Source organism: Lathyrus oleraceus, chromosome 7 (assembly GCF_024323335.1).
Source record: "Lathyrus oleraceus cultivar Zhongwan6 chromosome 7, CAAS_Psat_ZW6_1.0, whole genome shotgun sequence".
Classification (NCBI taxonomy): domain Eukaryota; kingdom Viridiplantae; phylum Streptophyta; class Magnoliopsida; order Fabales; family Fabaceae; genus Lathyrus; species Lathyrus oleraceus.
Genome location: NC_066585.1, coordinates 56,108,602 through 56,120,874, shown reverse-complemented (window position 1 = coordinate 56,120,874; position 12,273 = coordinate 56,108,602). Strand labels below are relative to the sequence as shown.

Below are 12,273 nucleotides of genomic sequence, written 5' to 3'. Positions count from 1 at the left end.
GAGGAAAATCACTTGTTCAATGGTATTGGCCCAAAATGACCTATAATATTTCCTCTTAGAACATGAATTTGCAAGTTGAATTTAAACTTCCTCCAAACATAAAAGTTGAATTAGGCAATTTTAATTTGATCATGGAATTTAAATGGCCTTCATCTCATACAAATTGAGCAAGTTATGGTCTTGGGAAGTTGATCTCCAAACTAGGGTTAAGACAAAATGACCTATAACCTTTCACCATAAAAATTGACTTTCCAAGAAAAACTAGCTCTTGACTTCAACATGAAAGTTGTTTGGAATGTCATTTTGAGTAACGTTTCTCTTAGAATAAGTTTCATATGACAAAAATTATAGGAGATAAGGTCTAGGGAACCCCAGTTTTGACCAATTGACTTTCTTTGATCAACCACCATGACCATCTTGATAGCTTGATATTCTCTTGATATTTTGGAATCATGAAGGATCATATATGTGTAGGATGATGTAATATGAAGTATACCTTGAAATATTTGATCAAATGTTGAAGAAACTTGTTGAAGAAGTCACACAAGATACCCATGTGAATTAGGGTTTCCAAGGCAAATAAACTTCAAACTCTTGATGATTTCTTGATCAAAATGATATATGAAGACCATGTGGATCCATATATAATGTCTAAAGTCAATGTGAACCATCTCTTGATTGATCTTCTTGCATTGAGGGTCTCAAACCCTAGATATGAGCTTGATGGAGCATAGGTGAGCACGCACACTACCTACAGAAGAGTTAAACTATACATTGGCATATTTTTTGGTATTTTGGTTAGTAAATAAAGATAAACAAAGTATGATACAATCAAATGTGATTGGTGATATCTTCCAATGCAGGCCCAATGAATGAGGGGTAAAGAGAATGCCAGGGTGTGATCCCAATGCCAATGCATATGATGAGATAGCATGAGGGATCTTAGGGTCAAAATTGGGGTCTTACACCATCCAATACACATAATATGATCATTTGGATTTTGAGGTGGGGCGGTACGCAATGGGAAAAAGGTTTCTGGAAAATCATATTGTGTAAGATTAACACACACACTATCATACACACATGCTATGAGGTTACCCATTTTAGGTAAGCACATCCATTTTGCCTCCGGTGCCGATCCACTAAGGCAAGGAACAAGAGACTCATAAACTTCATTGAAGTGTTCTTTCTTTTTGTACAACCCTATTGTCGCATCTCGGAAAATACAATTCCTCGCGATGGTCGCGGAAAATTTTATGTTCGAACAGAGTCGCCACTGAACTTTATTTATCCCAATGAAGGAATAGGAAAATATCGATAAAACCTTTAGAAAATAGAATAATGGTCGTCGCAGCCATATTCGGGTTCGGGAGTGGATTACGTAAGGGGAAGGTATTAGCACCCCTTACGTCTGTTGTACTCAACGAGAACCTTTTAGTTCTAATTTATGTTTCGAGTGTTAATTTATGTTTGTTTGTTATCTTTGGGTTATAAAATGTTGAAAATAGAAATGGATAAGAACCTCAGAAAGGAGAAAGGGGAGGTTTTTATTAGTGTGCTCGCGAAGATACAGTAATCTCCTACCTACGTATCCTTAAATAAGGAAGTCAGAGCATTCGTAGTTCGGGGAACTACGGTTGGTTGATATCTTTTAGTGAACAACTGCTTAGATCGCGTTCTAAAGGCTAAACGCTGACTTGTCTACTCTCGGCGGAGGCTTAAGCATTGGTTTATTATACGCATTAGAAAGGATTAACAGTGTTCTTTCTGAAAATAGTTTAGGTCACATGGGGGTGACAAGTTGGATTAACAGAGTTTTGGTCACACTGGGGTGACAATTTGATATGTTGGATATTTTGATTGGTTGAGATGTTTTTAATTGGATGAAGATTACTCGGATAGTCGAGTAAGACAACTCGTATCCTAACAACCGGGAAAGGGAATAGAAGACTCTTAGGCTACTTTCTTTTTCATCCTTTATTATAAGAAAGATTTGATAATAGTTAAGGTGTTTTGAACGGATGGCGAATACTCGGATAATCGAGTAAGACAACTCGTATCCTAATAATCGGAAAAGGAATAGAAGACTCTAGACTGCTTTCTGTTTCATCTGAATATTTATGAAAATAAGGTTGTATATGATTGATGTATTTTAGAATAAGCGACAAGCGCTCAAATGGTTGAGTAAGACAACTCATATCCAAGCATTCGAGGAAAGGAATCAAAGGCTCAAGACCATCTCCCTTTTCGTACAATTTGTTAAGAAAATGATTTGGTAAGTTGTATGTTTGCGAAGAAATGACAATTATTCGACTGACCGAGTAAGAGAACTCGTATTCGACCAATTGAGGAGTGAAGTTGAAAACTCAAAGTCAACTCCCTTTTCATTGAGCTTACTGTAAAAATATTTTGACTTAATCGGGGTTTGGAGGTTTGTAGAGGAACGACAATTATTTGACTAACCACGTAAAAGAACTTGTATTCAAATAATCAAGGAGAAAAATTGAAAACTCAAAGTCATCTCCCTTTTTGTTTCTTATTATAAAAATGATTCGATTTGTTTGTGCTTAAGTGGATAGAAATGACGACTATTTGGCTAACCGAGTAAGAGAACTCGTATTCAAATAATCAAGGAGAGGAATTGAAAACTCAAAGTCATCCCCCTTTTCATTTCCAAATGAAATGGTGCCTGATTGTGATTGGGGTATTTCAATTGAGTTTGAGAGAAAATACTCGACGTTGGATCGAGGTTTTAGATTTTTGTTTTGAATGAAGTGAATTTATTTAGTGTATTGTTCTTCTACTCGATAAAACTCGAATAGGTCTCATTGTAAGGAGGCCCAAGAGTAAACCATGTGAGGTTGATGGCGATACTTTTACAAGTAATCGACTTACAAAGGTGTTTTGAAAATGGGCTCGACTTTGAATCGAGAAGTATGTGATTTATTTTTGAAATTGGCTCGAATGATTTTAAATCGTTGAAAACGACAGAATTTTGTCACAATTATAACATGTCATCCATGTGCACTCAAGGCTCGGTATAAATAAATAAATAAAGAATAATCATGCACATACACTCCACAAAAATAAACAAACATCTAAATTATAAATGACATTAACAATAATATAATTAATTAATTAAATATTTAGTAGATTATTTCGATTAAATAATGAGTAATTAAAAAATGATGATATAACCAAATAATTGCATATTTACTATTAAATATTAATAATAACAATAACAATATAATTGCATATTTACTATTAAACATTAATAATAATAATAATAATAATAATATAATTACAATTTTGAAAGAAAGTAAGTAAAATAAAATATTATTTTATTTTTGTTTAATAGCCATAAAAATCTATTATATATTTTTTATATGTATATAAATAAAATAAAATAAGTGAAATAAATTAAAAAATGAAAGAAAATGGGCTAAGTAAGAGAAAAAGCCCAACACTGGGCGCTGCTGGAAATAGATCTAGGGGGTTTGAATAGAGAAAGGTCTTTGGGCCCAACCAGAGTTGGCCCAAAACAAAAACACCAAAGCCCTAAAGCTTGGTCAAACATTGACTTTCTAGGGAAATCTGGGCCACATGATCAGCATACTTTGACTTGGTCAAAAGATCAAAGGAGGTGCGTGAGGGTACACCACCATGTGGTGGGGGGATCCACACAGGATCCCTTGGTTGACTCAGGGGTCAACCAACCAAGTGGCGCCATCAGAAAGGGCCATGTGGCGCCCATGCCACCAATCCAAACAACAAATAAAAATAAAAACTCAGAGAGTTCTCACACTCTCTCTTCTCTTAGTTTCACCAAGTTGCTCTGCAAATTTTTCGTCTCCATTCTCACGGCCAACCTTGCCGAAGAAGACGGTGGCGGTCGGCCAACCGTGGCGGCGCCGCCGTCTCCTTCGGTAACCAACAACCCTAATCCAAAAAAATCCAAACGTAAACCCTACTTTATTTTGGCTTCTCTTTCCAAATCCGACCCTGGTTCTTCCAAAAAACTCCTCAATCAACCGGATCGGTACTCCAAAAAAAAAACCTAAACCCTAAACTCTCTCTCTCTCTCTCTCTCACACGGCCAAACGAAACCTAAATCGTCCTTAACCTAAACAACAAAACCCTAGCCGTCAAAACCCTAACCCTAAAGTTTGTGATTCAAACTTCTATCGACGTGTTTTGAAGAAATCAAAAGAGGGGTTTTAATCCACGTGAAGAGGCAAATATGATGGCGTGGAAAGATGAACGAGAATGGAAGACTTACTTTTTTAAGTCAACCTCCAGCGACGCTCCCCTCCTTTAAGATAAGTCCTTCTCTCCCTTTCTTTATGCTTTTCGTCTCCCTCTGTTCTTCCTTCTTCTTTTTTTGATTTTTGAATGTTGTTGCTGTTTTTCGAATCTTAGGGTTTGGATGTTTTTATGAATTATTGTTGATTGTGGCTTTCTGGGATTTTTGAACGTGTTCTTGTTGTTTTAGGTTAACAGAAGAAAAATATTTGATAATTTTTTCTTTGATTTTCCACACTGTGTTCTATGTTTTGTTTGCTGTTAATAAAAAAGTGTTTGGATAATTTCTTCATGGATCTCAAAAAAGCGTGTTGTTGGTTTGGTTTGAGTTTAAAAATATTTTGATTGTTCTGTTGGATCTCAAAAATGTGTGTTCTTACTGTTAATTGATTTATTGTTATATATGAATGTTGGTTTTTTTTGAGATAACTTGTCGGATCCTGTTTCCAGATTTTGTGGGATGTTTACTTTGTGGATTTAAGGTTGTTTGATCTGGACAATGGAATGTGTTCTTGAGCGTTCTCCTTGGTTTACTGTGTAAAGAATTAATCTGCTTATTTTAACATTTATTTTCCAGTTTGTTTTAAGTGCTTATTTGATAAGCTGTTTAATCCTTTGAATTGGTTTTTGCAGGTTTTATGAAGTGATGCTGATTGATTGAGAAAGGGGGCGGCGCTTGCTTGGAATTGGGGGGCTGAAACTTCCAAAAGAGCTTTTTGGAAAAGTCTTTGAAGCTGCTTCAATCTGTTGGATATACAACTTTATTCAATTCTCTTTAGATTCATTCAGAAACTTTTGGACATTTTGTAACGTGTAAATTAACAAGTGCTCGTTTGGATTCTTATGTGAATTTGGATTATTTGGAATTTGGATTAGTTAGGATACTTTAGACTATGAAAAATTGGGTTAATCGTGTAACCCCTTGCATTATGCATTGGTCTTTTTTTTGATTATTTGTAATTTTGGATTATTTGGAATTTATTTGGAATACTTTTTGGAATATCTTGGATTATTAAATTAATTATGCAATTAATCCCTTAAGCTTTATTCCAATATCTCATTTGTGTTAGTCATCTACAATGCTTAAACTCTAATTCCAATTGAAAATGGATTGGGCTAATAATCAACTTGGACTTTCAACTTAGTCACTTCTAAATATGTTTATTATTAACTTAAATGAACAATATGAAATGTGCATTATAAGCAATAAGAAACAATTCCAAAGTGAGTTCACAATATTGTTCATCACCATAGTCTTTTCCAACAATCTATCTTAGCTTAAAACAAAATACATGTTAAAAAATGAAACTTGAGTTTAGATTTTTATGAAGGATTGAGACTTTGGCATAAACATGTGGAAGTGAGCTTAATAACAAATGATTATAGAAAAATATCTATGATTCTTAATGCTTACTAATAATCAAATGGATTTTGGATTAATAATGTACAAGATTCACACCACACTTTGCAATATTAATCATGTGAATGGACCCCCTTTTTTTTTTAAACCAAAAGTTCTCATGGATAAACCAAAATGGGCTTTGCTAACCAAAAAGTCTTAAAGTGCACATACTATCCCATGCCTCAGTTTAATAGTCATAATAGACAAAAGCAACAAGTGTCTTCTTAAGGATTTTAACAAATGAAAATATCAGACCTTCCAATAACCACATCATTGTCACAAAAGCACATCTTCTATCCGAATCATTATCAGACCTTCCAATAACCACATCAAATCCCTATTTGGAGGCCAACATACGAATCCATTGAAGCATTTGATCACAATATTCAAACTCTTGCTCATTTTTAAATTGGTTACACCGCCTTCACAACAACATCTTGAATATTCAGAGACACAACTTGTTGGGAAAAAATACCGGGGTGCATCATATCTAATAAAAACAATTACCACAAAACAGTAATTAAACACTATTGCTGAAAACAAAGTTGTTAAATGAACACAGACTGATACCTGAAATGTATTTCCGGAAAAGTTCATACACGTTTCGAAAATACATTTCTGAAAAAACGCTTGTTTTTTTAGATAAAAAATAAGATTAATGTGGGCAATGCATCTTGAAATAAATGATCTTTACCTGAAATTGTAATTTCTTTTGCTCCATTTGGTGTGACAAATCACAAAATTGGAGATTTTGAGTGAAAAAGTGAATTGTTAATGAAAGGGTTTTTGGTGAGGGTTTGTAAAGAAAAACAACAATGACTATGTGATCATGCAGCTGTATGTTTTATCAGATTATTCCGGAGATATATCTTCGAAAATATTTGACATGTAAATGTGATATACCATTTTAAAAGTTGAATCAAAGTTGAATATTTTCTTGAATTATTCCAGATATGCATCTCTGGAATTAAAAAAACTCTTATAGGGCGTCACCCATAATGACTTACACTAAGTGTGCATTGGATGCGTCCGAAGATGCATTTCTGAAAACTGAATGACATTTTAGAATTTTCGCACGGTACTTAAAAAACATATATGCATTAAGAAATCTCCAAAAAATATGAGCTATACTTTTAAGACTCAAGCCCTAAGATTTTTTGGATCTGACGGACTAGTCCATATGAGCTAGCTCATCTTGACAACTCTAACGACATACACCAAAATAAATAATATATTACTCCCTCCGTCTCATAAAAAGTGTCTTATTTACACTTTTTCTTTGTCTCAAAATAATTGTCCTTTTATAATATCAATGCAACATTTATTATTATTTTTCCACTATCATACCCCTATTTATTAACTTTCACTTTATCCAACTACTCTTTTAACTATAATTAATAGAGATATTCTAGTAAATGATAATATTAATTTTATCATCAAAATCAACACATTCAATCATTTTCTTAAGAACGGTGAAATAAAATATTTTTTATGAGACAGAGGGACTAATATTTAAAGAAACTAAATTTAAATGACACACTCTTGTTACTATTATAAATAAGTTTAATTTTTTTATCTAATAAACCAATTATTACATGAATTTTCTATTTTTAAAAAATTATTTAATAATCCATATATTAAGTTTAAATCTAATAAACCAATTCTTAAATGAATTAATCTTTTTACTCATAATAATAACATTGTATATTTTAAATTGTTCACATTCATTAATCTCTTTTTTCAATGTTTGTTGTACATGTGATGTGAGCCATGACAGATACACCGCACCAAAACCTTATGCAGAAAAACAGTACAGGCGAAATAACCAACCTTAACCTAAGATAAATACAAACCCAATATCTTGAATTTATTACCCACTATTCCTCAACAAAACCCCCCAAAAAACTCAAAGTATATCCTTCATTTCTTAGAGAGAAAAGCATATTATAATAGTAATAACTTAGTATAATTAATTAATTAATTAATGATTCTCTCACCCACACTTGGCAGTTTCCATGTTTATTCTACTTTATCAAACACATGCCACACAAAAACATCTCGATTCTACCGCCATTATTATTAACCCTTCCATTGTATCCTCACTCACACTCTCTCTCTCTTTTTCTCTCTGTTCCTGCGTGAACCACTAAACGACAACAACCGCTAATGGCAGCGACAACTACAACTAAAACAACATCAAATTTCCTCAAACCTCTAAACCATAAAAACCAACCATCCACCAAACCCAAACGACGCAAGTGTCGCGAAACCACAATCTCAACCTCCGCTTCCACTTCCCCCAACAACCCAAACCAGTTACCCGAACCCGTTTCTCAATTACCCGATTCACCTTCATCTTCATCTTACACCGTTCGTTTCTCCCCCGGTAGATTCTCCCCAATCATGGATTTCACACACTCCTCTTCACCAATCTCAAACGGCCACTCGGGTCATCATTCGGGTCAGGACCCGTTTCCGTCAAGCTTCTCCAAATTCAACTCCGCTCTCACCGCCGGCCTCCTCAACCCAATGTCGCCGCCGCCGGACAAAACCCGGTCAAGTCCGACTCTCTTCGAAATGATGGTCAACGAACCCGATATTCACCAGAGAACAACAAACCAGATCCCACCTTCATCCGTTCAGAAACCCCAAATTGTAATCCAAGATCGGGAAACCCTAATGATGCATAGAATTTCTGAATTGTTAGCTTCTCGGAGCCCTGGGAATCACTTCAACGATTCATCTTCGAGTGATATTAAGCTTACGCTAAGTTCAAAAGACGGATTCAGTTTTTCCATGAACGTGCATCGTCAGATTCTCGTTGCGCATAGTAGATTCTTCTCCGTGAAGCTTTCTGACCGGTGGACGCAGCAGCAGCAGCGTTCGGCGTTGCCGTATCTTGTTGAGATTGCGGATTGTGATGATGTTGAGGTTTATGTGGAGACGTTGAGGTTGATGTATTGTAAGGATCTTAGGAAGAAGCTTATGAAAGAGGATGTTTCTAAGGTTTTGGGTATCTTAAAGGTGAATACTTTTTTGTTTTTGTTATGGTGTGGACTTGTGGGGTTTGTTTGATTTGTTGTTTGTGGTTTAATGTTTGTTCTGTTTCATTGGATTGATGATGTATAGTGTTGGATTAAATTGAGAGAATGAGACTTGTGCTTTGTTTTATTAGATGGATGATAGTGTGAAGTTTGGGATTAGGTTAAGACTATAGCAAGTTTGAATTTAGAATTTCAACTGTTTGTGGATAAAATAGTTATAGGATAGGATAATTCTGCTGCCAGGTTATTATATTACTTACCAAATGTGTAATAGTCAAAGTCAATGTTGCGCCGACACTTCTTTAAAGCGTGTTTGGGACACCATGGTGTAGTTGCATGCAATTATTCTATTTCGCAAAGTGTTACCGGTGTCGACGTGGCAGTGTTTTTGTCTAGTGTCTATGTAGGTCAATGCAGTTTTGTTATTTTTAGTTTTGATTTGTCTGATTTATTCATGGTTTTAGGAGAGTGAACAAGTGGCTGTTTTTTTTTTTATCTTAGGTTTCGGCTGCAATTGGGTTTGATGCCGGGGTTTTGTCTTGTTTGGAGTACCTGGAAGCAGCTCCTTGGGCGGAGGATGAAGAAGACAAGGTGGCGTCGCTCCTGTCGGAACTTCGTCTTGAAGCTGTGGGAGCTGGGGAGGTTTTGAAGAGGGTTTCAACTGAAGTTGCCAATGGAAATGAAGAGGGGAATGATAATGAAGAAGTCCTGCTTAAACTTATTCGCGTGGTTCTTGAAGGAAAAGATGAAAAGGCCAGGCGAGAGATGAAAGGGTTGGTGTCGAAGATGCTCCATGAAAATTCTTCTCAGAATGATCTTCGGAAGGAGTCATTATACTCTGCATGTGATGATTGTCTGCAGTTACTTCGTCACCACTTTTTGCGGGCTGCAGCTACGGACCTGCAGGATGTGAGTCAAATTGCACGTCAAGCGGATAATTTGCATTGGATTTTGGATATTTTGATTGATAGACAGATTGCCGAGGATTTCCTGAAAACATGGGCGTCTGAATCAGCATTATCGGAAGCTCATTCTAAGGTACCTGCCGTTCACAGGTTTGAGGTTAGCAGAGTTACCGCCAGGTTGTTTGTTGGGATTGGAAAGGGACAATTGTTGGCTTCCAAAGAATCTAGGTGTTTACTTCTAAAAACATGGCTTGTGCCCTTTTATGATGATTTTGGTTGGATGAGGAGAGCATCCAAGGGCCTTGATAGGCATCTAATCGAGGACGGTCTTAGTAACACAATTCTCACTCTACCACTCTCATGGCAACAAGACATTTTGCTTGCTTGGTTTAATCGCTTCTTGAATTCTGGTGAAGATTGCCCGAATATTCAAAGAGGGTTTGAAGTTTGGTGGAGAAGGGCTTTCTGGAAGAGGAACGGAGAGCAAGACAGGACAAGACAATTACGAATTACATCTGCATCAATTGAGCATAGCTGAAGACAATATTTTTCCACGGTAGAGTAAATGGCTGCACTACATACTCGGTTTGTCATCTTTTCACCTTCTCGTGATCATATCTATCTGATTGCTCTACGATTCTCAGTATTTAAATCTTCTTTCAGACCCCAGTAGTTTCCCTGCAAACGTTTGTGCGAAACTTGTTAGTTAGACTCAATTTCTCATTGTCTTGATGCTTTGATTGAAAGAAGAAAACATTGTTTATTATAACACCTTCGATTTTGTTGGAAATAACCAGAGATAACATTGGTTTTATAGTTTGACAGGGTGCTTAGAACTGTTTTCCTTTTCTCGTTTCATATCTGATGTATTCACCAAAAAAAAATTCATATCTGTTGTGCGATTTACTCCTAGGCTGATCATGATTTTGTACTCTCTTGTCAAATGAATGGATGACACTCCGAGAAGAAGTAACAAATAAATATGGTTATGAGATACCGAACACAAATCAATCTCTTATGTTATCAATGATACTCTGCTATGTCTTCCTTGCGCCAAGTTGTAGACTTGAACTTCATAGAAATTTTAAAATGTTATAGAACAAAACTCATTTGTTTTAAAATGTAATACTCTGCTGTGTTTACTTGTCCTATTGTATGTGTCTCATCCTGCAAACCATCACTATTTTGTGGCCTGGTATGTAAAGATTTTAGAAGTTTGGTTTCTGATCTGTAAAGCGAATCTGGTTTATTATATTCTTCAGCAAAATATGTTTTGTTGTGTTTTTTATTCTTGGAGTGCAAGTTTGTGAACTTGCCGGCCGGCCAATACCCTCATCCATTGAGGAATGTTTATATATTAAGGAATGTTGATTCTTTATCTATTTCTTGCGTTGCAAGAAAAGTTTGAAAGATCCGAAACCTCAACCATTTGTTTGCATCTTGCTTAAACAAGGAATCAGAATGTGGGACCTATGAGATTTAGATATCAAGTCTTGGTTAATTTTGAACTTGTTTAGTTGAGTCAATGAATCTTAACCATGGTACAAAGACTACATAGTATAGACATAGACATAAAAAACAGTCCTCATTCTTTCACCAAAAAGGAAAAGAAAATACCCTTTTTAGTTTTCAATCAATCAAGGTGAAGACATAAGAAAAAACAGCTCTTGCATTGTTGGCGTTTCCATGAACACTAGCCAAACTAAGAACAAACATGTTTTCTTGATGGTGACTCTATAAACTTTTAAATGACCGTACAAAAAATAGGATCATGCTAATGAAAATGATGTTCGGCGCCAGAGTGAGTTGGCTTTGAATGGATGTTTATAGGATTAGTTTCATGAAATCAGTTTCTGAAAACGAATGACCATATCATCTGAATATATCTGTATAAGTATAAAAAAATATATGGGGTTGCTTCTTTCATCTTGAAATGCATTTTTAAATTTGAGAGGTATTTTTGATTTTCCTTAAGTAATTCTCCATAACTTAAGGTGAGAGAAACAATTCATTTTTTTTAAAACTCAGTCCAAAACCATCATTGTTTGCCCCAAAATCTAAGCTTTAGAAACAATGGCAAAACTATCCGGCAAAAATAATGGTAAAATTGAGAATGTGATAAAATAAAATGTTAAGTATGGACATTATTGTCGTTCTGCTAAATATTTGAGCTTACCTCTTAATTCCACCGAATCAAGCCTCCAAACACTTTTACTTTTGAGATCCATATTTAACATGTGTTCCTTTCTCTTTTTTTTTAATATATTTTTTTTATAATAAAGATGGTCAAAGCCCAAAAAGAAATGATCTACACGGACACCTCTAAAGGTGCAATCAAACTAGCTTTATCAACTTCCAACAAAGAAACTAGAGCTTCTGGAATATCGACGAAGATTCTAGACTCTTTATCAAAGGAACCCATCTTTGCTAATGCATCTGCACAAGCATTAGCCTCTCTGTAACGGTGAGAAATTATAACAATGTCACGCTCTTCTACTAATTTCTTAATTTCTCTAATCAACGTAAAGCAACTAGGATCTCTACATCCCTCTCCCTGAAACACTCTCACCACCAACTCAGAATCAACATTAACCTCCACCCTCTTCAACCTAAGACTCTT

General features: G+C 35.4%; 1 protein-coding gene across 1 annotated transcript; it reads left to right on the top strand.

Annotated features, from left to right (window-relative positions):
- Positions 1–7,418: 7,418 nt before the first annotated feature.
- Positions 7,419–10,922, top strand: LOC127101233 (BTB/POZ domain-containing protein At1g63850). Its single transcript, XM_051038593.1, has 2 exons — positions 7,419–8,728; positions 9,250–10,922. The coding sequence occupies exons 1-2, from the start codon at positions 7,871–7,873 to the stop codon at positions 10,189–10,191; spliced, it is 1,800 nt and encodes a 599-aa protein (XP_050894550.1). The 5' UTR covers positions 7,419–7,870; the 3' UTR covers positions 10,192–10,922.
- The last annotated feature ends 1,351 nt before the right edge of the window (positions 10,923–12,273 follow it).

Excerpts from the sequence above, each read along its gene's own strand:
- LOC127101233 (XM_051038593.1), top strand. The coding sequence starts at position 7,871 with ATGGCAGCGACAACTACAACTAAAACAACATCAAATTTCCTCAAACCT. Across the intron at positions 8,729-9,249 it reads AGGTTTTGGGTATCTTAAAG|GTTTCGGCTGCAATTGGGTT; the intron begins GTGAATACTTTT and ends TTTTTATCTTAG.